Source organism: Octopus bimaculoides, chromosome 6 (genome assembly GCF_001194135.2).
Source record: "Octopus bimaculoides isolate UCB-OBI-ISO-001 chromosome 6, ASM119413v2, whole genome shotgun sequence".
NCBI classification, from domain to species: domain Eukaryota; kingdom Metazoa; phylum Mollusca; class Cephalopoda; order Octopoda; family Octopodidae; genus Octopus; species Octopus bimaculoides.
The window spans coordinates 107,261,425-107,270,116 of NC_068986.1; the positions used below are offsets into that span (position 1 = coordinate 107,261,425).

The window sequence follows — 8,692 nt, forward strand, 5'->3', positions numbered from 1 at the left end:
TATATATATATACATATATACCATGGGCTTCTTTCAGTTTCCGTCTACCAAATCCACTCACAAGGCTTTGGTCGGACCAAGGCTATAGTAGAAGACACTTGCCCAAGTTTCCACGCAGTGGGAATGAACCCGATATTCCTAAAATAGGAATTGATTAAACTGAACATGTGAATATTCTGTATCTCGCTTTTTAAAGGAGAGATAGCACGCATTTCAATTAACATATACACCAGTAGTATGAAAGCTATTTGAAGCATTCTATTTGATTCTGAGTGTAAAAATGACACTATGCCGTTTACGACATTCAACATTCCACTTGATCTGATCAACAAAAACTCCTGCTCGTGAAACTAACGTGCAAGTGGCTGAATAGACCACAGATATGCGTGCTCTCAGCGTAGTTCTGAGGGAGATTCAGAATGTGACAAGGCTAACCCTTCGAATTATACGTGCAATTTATTTTTGCCAGCTAAATGGACTGGGACAACGTGAAATAAAGTGTATTGGTTAAGTACTCAATGCACAGCCAGGAATCCGACTCAGGACTGTGAGCCGAATACCCAAACCACTAAGCCACGCACCTTCACACCTTATAAAAGTTATCATTTAGTGAACCTACTCAACATCTTAGGGTATTCTTAATGCTGCGTGATAAAAAAAAACCTCACTAAATAATGTTACTAACTAGTGTTCTTATATATTTTTTGCTTATTTTTTTGCAAGGGCTGAGGACATGATTACAAAACTAAATACTATTTTGACTTAAGTGTAATGTAACAGTGTATAATAGAGGTGTTGCGTATAACATTTATGGAAGTAATTTACGTGTATGTTTGTGCTTATTTGATGCGAAGATTTGTCGTGTGTGGGTATTCGCATTCAAAGGAGCGTATGCATCAATACATATGCATAGCTTTTGTTAATAAATTGCGTATATTAAATCAGTGTGGGTATCCGAATATCATTAAATGCGTTGTGACAGCACTGAAATTTGATTGGTGAGGTCGAGATTAATTTAAGATTTTATTAAGATAATTCGTAATCGTCGGCTTTATCTCGTATCCGACTATTCATCTCCTTCTTTGCTGAACACGTCCTCCATGGCGATGCCATTGATGACTCTATTAACCAATCCTTGCATAGAAGAGTCTGTGGCATTGACTGTATGGCAATGTTGGTGGAGGATGGGTTTCGATATCCGATGGTTAGCACATTTCTAAGATAAATATTCTGCATTGATAAACACAGTTTAACGTTCATTTAAATTATTATAAAACTTGGTTGGGTGGTCCACCTTGTCCATATATGAAATAATAATTCAGAAGATTCTAAGAAAATTTGAAGGGCACTACACTCGAAATTGGAAAAGAGAATATATATATATATATATATATATATATAGTGAGAATTTCCCCCCCAAAAAAGACGAAGACGGGTGTGTACACAACAAACAGATGTATTAGTTTGGGAAGTGAGAAAGTCGTTAACATTTCGAGCCTACGCTCTTCGACAGAAAGGAACACAAAAATAAACAGGGAGAGAAAATAGAAAATATATATATATATATAACTTACACACAGTTTTTGTATATACTCTCCATTTAGTTTCACTCTTCCAACGGCATAATTTTAAGGCACACATTATGTCTGTCTTTTCTAACCATATCTCTCCGTAACTGTGGCATTGGCCCTCAACTGAACATCCATCACAATCTAAATAGAAATAGGTATAATAATATCTATTAAGTATTATATTTATATATATATATATATATATATATATAGGTATTTTCTGAGATAAATTTATTATAAACTAGAAGATAAAGATGGTTTCGATAATATCCAACGGAAATCATATACTTTGCTTCCTTCTAATTCATATATGAAATTCAGAGGGATCATTTACCTCCTAATCCAGTTGTTTTGGAAAACTGATAGATTCCTTTACCCCTTTACCAAAACAGTCCAGAAGTGTTGTAGGAACATCGGTATGGAATTTGGGATTACCAAATGCTCAGTACTTAATATGAAAAGAGGGAAGAAAGCAGCTTGCGGAGGATTGCAGTTACCATCAGGAGAAACCATGGGTGAACCCGACACCATTGGGCATAGATATGTAAGGATTTTGGAGTTGGATGACATTCTACACAGAGAAATGAAATTCAAGGTCAGCGAGGCATATCAGAAAGGATGAAGATGGTATGGAGAGTTTGAAAGGAATACACAGGACGTTAAAGATGATACAGCATCGTGGGCATGGTTTAAGCGAGGTGATTTGAAGCGTACCACCGAAATCCTGATCATTGCTGCACAAGACCAGGCTTTCACTACCAATTCAGTGAAGTACAACATCTATAAAACTTCTGACACCCAGAAATGCAGTCTCTGTGGAAAGAGTGTGGAAAATGTGACCAACTTGGTAAGTGGATGTAAGAGCCTTGCACAAAAAGAACACAAGCGCCGCCACAATAAAGTGTGTATGTATCTTCATTTGTAATAATACTCTAAATACCAATATGAAGTATCAGAGAACTGGTATGAGCATATACCAAGTAAAGTTGTGCAGGAGGTGGGGAAACGTAGTAACGATACTCTGGGACTATGATTTTCAGACGGATCATGTGACTGAACACCGTCGGCCGGATATTATCATACTGAATAAGAGACACAAATACTGTCAGATCATTGATGTAGCCATACCAAATGACACAAATGTTGTGAGTCACTTTAAATATTAACCTCGATTCAATATCACCGTGTACAAACTCTATACTTGGAATGACTAATTTTAAATACTATTAGAACTTACTCACAAGGCACTGGAATCTTATATGTATACCATTCTGCCTAAATAATAAATTAATTAAATAGTTTTCTAAGATGAAAAGCGAGATTTATTAAGATATTAAGAAATAATTAGGAGAAAGCTTTGGTATAAATAGAAGAAAAACCATATATTTATAGAGACTAAGTATGATATGAATAAGAAAAAATATCAAACCAAAGACTAAAGGTTCAAATATATAAGAAAAGGACGAATAGATTAATATAAATTAGTATTGTAGATTGGGATAGATTAAATCAAATAAGGTAAGTATATGGAAAAACAATATTAGTATGCATTCATTAAATATTGTTTAAAATTCATAAGAACAGATATAGTTATATACATATATTCATACCTATAGAATCGTACGTATATATACATAGATATACAATTATAGATTAATATAGACATAGAACATATGCATACATAATTAAACACATGAATATACATATATTTATATACACATATACATATATTTATATATACACACATATAGATGTTTTGATTTTTGCTTTCCTTAGTTCCTGGATGTCAATGTTTGTTCTGTCTATTCCATTGGACATTAAGTCTAGAGGGAATCCTCTTTGGCTGTATATTTTCTTCATTTCATCCGGTCTTTTTTCACATTTAGATGTGTCTGATACTATTGTGCATATCCGCTTTGGTAGCTTAGAAGGAGAGTTCAATTTTGTGTGTTTTGGGTGACATTATGTAAACGGAAGGTACTGCTTGGAATCCGTAGACTTCTGGAGAATGTCCGTTTCTATTTTCCTATCCGTGTTTGTGACAGAAATGTCTAGAAAGGCAAGTTCCTTGAAGTTAAACTCCATTGGATGTTGTTGCTTAGATTGCCCAGCATATTTTTGAATTTTTGACAGCGTATCAGGGTTATCTTGTCATAAGATAAAACAACTATACATGTTCCTTCTCCGATTAATTTTTAAGTAGTGTATGAAGAGGGCCTCCAAATACTAGAACAGATTAGTTGTAAATTGTTTTTGTCCCTGGAATCCCATGACTATACTTGCATATGTAGGAACTACCTTCGTACCCAGTGCAGTTCCTGGTATTTGTCGGTATGCTGATCAAGGTGGAGTAGTTGTTTTGTAGTATGAACTTGAGCTGATCAATGATAAAGTTTTTTGTTTTGTTTTTTTCAGTGCGTGTCAGTAGTTCAGATTGGTATGTGTCTAACCAGTATTGGATCGCAATTATTCCATAGTCATGAGCTATATTTGTGTATAAGTTAACAACGTCAAAAGAAACAAAAATTCTGTGTTCACTTATCGTTTTGGGCAGATAATTCAGCATGTCTATGTCATGTCATATGTCGTTCAGTACATGTTTTAGTAAGGGCTTTACGAGAATGTCCAAGAAGTTGCTTAGTCTGTGAGTTTCACATGCAAGGCCTGCAATGATTAGTCTGAGCTTTAAATGGAGACGCTAAATGTATGTATATGTATCCGTCGAGGATTTACAAACATCACTTATTAATTTGTATTTGTGTATTTACGGTATACAGTAAAATTGTACTCGACTTCTTTGTTGGTTATACCTTTGTGGTACGTCTTTAGAAAAGTTCGGTGATTGACCGTTATTCTTGATTCCTTTTTCATAATAATTGTGTCTTATAACGTTGTAAGTACTAGACCTTTATTGTACTCTATGTCCATGTGACTACTATACTTACTTTATCGGCTTCTTTAATGGTTATTTCAGACCAAAATGCTCTTCCAATCATGTTTTGTGAAGTTTGATTTGATGTTTCTGTTTTCAATTTTCAAGAGGAAAATTCACAATATGCTCACGGCAGGTGTCTAGTGCTTTGTTCTGTCATATTGTAGATTTTACAGGAATGGATCTACCCACCTTTTCATCTTCCCCCTCTACAAATTCTCGGACTCGTTCACCCAATAACAGAGAATAAATAAATAAATGAAACAATTCCTCAACAATTATGAACCACAATTAAAAATCAATCCATATATAAGGATCCATATTTTACACACAGGCACGCATAAAGAATTCTACACTTCAATAAATTTTTGACACAAAAATAATACCTTCCCCAAAACAAAAAAACACATACAATCACACAAAACAAAATGTTCCTAAAAAAACAAAGCACACGCGCACACAGCAAAAATCAAACAAATACAAACACAGCAACAACAACAAAAACTACTTCTACTACTACTACTTATTCTCAAAAGACCAACCCGCACATACCACAAAACAAGCTTACATACAAATCAACATATTTTCAAAAACACAACACGCACACACACACCACAAAATAAAACAAAGAAACAAGCACAGAAACAAAAAAAACAAACCACACACTACAAAAACAAACACACATACCAGAAAAATAAACGCATACGACAAAAAAAAAACATACGTAGACGCACCACAAAGCAGTTGAAAAATACATCGTCCGAAACTCTTTCAAATCCATTATCGATCATCTTTGACATCCGTTTAACACAATATACGCACACAGCTGATCGTATTCTCAGTAAAAAAGGAACTTGTTAACTGATAACTCAATAAAATTCTTGCCCCACCCTCACCCACCCCCGATGAAACCTATTTAACACAGTATATACACGCAGCTAACCTTTTCTGAATAAAAAAGAAATTTAAAATGTTTGACACAAAAATATTTGCTTCCCCAAAACAGCATACCCCAAGAAAACAAAAGACACGTGTACGCGCGCGCTGCCAGCCGGCCATATCCTGAATAAATACTCGCTATTCAATTCAGAAGAATTCTTTTCATTTCAAACGAATTCTTGAAACTTGATCCTTTGAATTCCATTCCAGACCCCTACATAGACAACATATACAAGATCAGACACTAAGATGAAATTTTACACATTTTCTTAACTCTGCACACAATATGAGAACACACTATTTTTTATTTCTAATTTTTTAATTATTCCCTAATCCTTGACTTTCAATTCTTAATAGCTGATAAGATTGACATAATCATCGAAACCTGGTAATATCTTATAAGTCATTCTAGGTAACAAATATAACGATCTGTCAACATACGCAAATGTCGAACAGTGAGAGTGAGTACACAGCACTGCATTGGTGGATAAAATTTCTTTATTTCTGTATTAAGGCTACCATTAGTTTCATGTTAATAAAATCATCTTAATATCCTAACAATTTTTAAAGCTGATCACATGAAGAAATAGTGCTCGTCTCTATTTTTGATGAAAACACAAAATATCTCGAAAATTCACAAAATGGCTCGTAAAAAAAAACACGGAATCAAGGAGCGCTACTCTTGGATGACGCCTTTTGAACGATTACTTTCTTTTGGTGTGACTTTTGGGGTAAAAACCATGTTGAATGGTGAATTTCCATACATTATATTATATTATATGTGATGTTCGCATGTTTTTGTGCCGAGGGAGTTCATCGGGGATGGGGAATATATCTTTTTCATTTTATCATTTTTGTTTTCATTTTATCTAGTTTCAGCTCATGAGCTGTGGCCATGCTGGGGCACCGCCATCTTCTATGCATGGAGTTCGTATGTTGTATATATTCAATGTTCGCATTCAGAGAAGGAAACTATCCATGTGGCATTGGTAGAGTGGATGGTTGTTCCTCTTTGAAATGTCAGAATGTGAAATATTGTTTGTGCATGCAAGGAGAGAAGGTTTCATCCCTAATATTTAAGATGTTACCTGTTGATTTCGATTATATTTAGCTTATACCCCGTCCGCAGTATTTTCTGGCTCCATGTTATCTGGTGGTTGCTTACTTCTTCTTTCAATATCTATATAATATTGGGACGGAGGTCTGGCATGTTTTTTTTTAAATTGTTGTCCCTGAATGACGCCACGTGTCGTGTGAATCTATTTTTAAATGAGTTGCCCGTCACTCCGTCTTTGTTACTTCGTCAGGTTCCATGATTCTGGCCTTGTACATGAGTACTTTTTCAAGACTGTTATTAGTTAGAGGACGGCAGTAGTGGAGATCTACAGTTAGTGTTTTTCGAGGGACAGACTTAGTGAATTTCTTTTAATTGTGACTGAGTATTATCGACCCTATATTGGGGTGGCAACTATAGCTAACTTTAACCTTGTTTCTATTGAAGATCCTATGATATTTGTGTGAATGTGTCAAGTGATTGTCTATTTATTTCAACAATTTCCTATGTTCATGTAGTAGCTACATTCATTCTATAAGATGGTTTAACCCATAAGATTTTCCTCTGTCTGTGTCTTTTTTATGCAAATATACATGCATATTATCAATTTATGATAATAGAAAGGAAATATTAATAAATGTTACACGAAAAGATTGATTGATTAACTTGAAAAAACAATAGGCGCGCATATAATTTACAAATGTTTAATTATTCGGTATCTTTTTTTTTTATATCCGAGTGGATACTTACCTTCACTGAAAGCTCCTATTAAAGTTGTTATTGTTGTCAAAGACAACAAGCAAAATGTAAATAGTCGTTTCATAGTCATCTGAAATTACAAATTTAATTGTAAATAATCGAACTATCAGGTTGAGTAAAAAGTAAGCAATGTTTTGGACCATGAAGAATTTGTACCGGATTTTTACTGAGTTTTGAATTCCTTTTTTTTTTTAACACGTTTTTGCAATTGACTGATAATACAGGCATAGATTTGTCCAGATGCATCAATAAATTAATATTGATATTTTTTTCACCCTTGTTACAATCATTGGAAATGGAACTGTCAAAGAGCGATATTCAAGCAATTTTGCTTTTCAACTTCAAAATGGCCGTAAAGCAGCTGAAACTGCTCGCGATATCAATGAAACGTTTGGTGAGGAAATGACCAGTGAGTGGTCAGCTCGAAAATGGTTTAAACGATTTCGCAGTGGAGACCTGGGCCTTGAAGATCGCGAGCGTAGTGAACGCCCATCTATCATCGATGATGATCAATTAAAGACCGTCGTTGAAAAAGATCCACGTAAAACCATTTGAGAACTGGCAAAATAACTTCAAGTTAACCAGAAAACTGCCTGCAATCATTTGCATGCGATCAGAAAACAAAAAACCTCGACAAATGGCTACCACACGATTTGAATGAAAATAAGAAAATCCGTGGTTATGATATTTGCTCGTCGCTTCTTCTCTGTAACCAGACCAATCTATTTTTCGACCGTATAGTAACTTGCGATGAAAAGTGGATTCTGTACAATAATAAAAATACGTTCACCGCAGTGGTTGGACCAAAATGAAGCACCGAAAACCTTCCCTAAACCCGAGCTCTTCGAAAAGAAGGTTATGGTGACTGTTTAATTGTGTACTGCTAGTCTCATCCGCTAAAACTTCTTAAAACCCGGAAAAACCATTACTGCAGAAACATATTGCCGTGAAATTGCCGAAATGAACGAAAAACTGCTAATCTTCATGACAATGCTCGACCATACGTTTGACTAATGACGCTCCAGAATTTGAGGGAACTTGGTTACGAAGTTCTTCCACACCTAGCTTATTCCCCAGACCTTTCCCCTACCGACTACCAGTTTTTCAAGCGCCTCCAGGGTTTCCTGTGAGAGAAGGAGTTCAAAAATAAAACCGATACCTAAAGGACATCAGTTCGAGAACTCCAGATTTTTATGTTACCGGAATAAACAAACTTGTAACTCGTTGGCAAAAATGTGTTCATTGCAATGAGACTAATTTTGATAGATAAAAGTTCCATATTGTTGAAATATATATTGTGATAAATGATAAATTTCAAGTTTCAAAATGTTGCTTACATATTACTCAGCTTGATAGTAATTGCTTTGTAATTCAGAAAAAAAGTAGATACAAATGTGAACTTTTGGGACGCATATATATGTATATATATATATATAT

General features: G+C 34.8%; 1 protein-coding gene across 1 annotated transcript in view; it reads right to left on the reverse strand.

Moving 5' to 3' along the window:
- The window catches only part of LOC128248060 (uncharacterized), a 10,621-nt gene that overhangs the window by 1,189 nt on the left and 740 nt on the right, over positions 1-8,692 (reverse strand). The window contains exons 2-3 of the mRNA XM_052968450.1: positions 7,247-7,325; positions 1,575-1,712 (exon numbers count right to left, since the gene is read on the reverse strand). Of these exons, the coding sequence (XP_052824410.1) occupies positions 1,575-1,712; positions 7,247-7,325 (217 nt within the window). The remainder of the gene's footprint in view (positions 1-1,574; positions 1,713-7,246; positions 7,326-8,692) is intronic.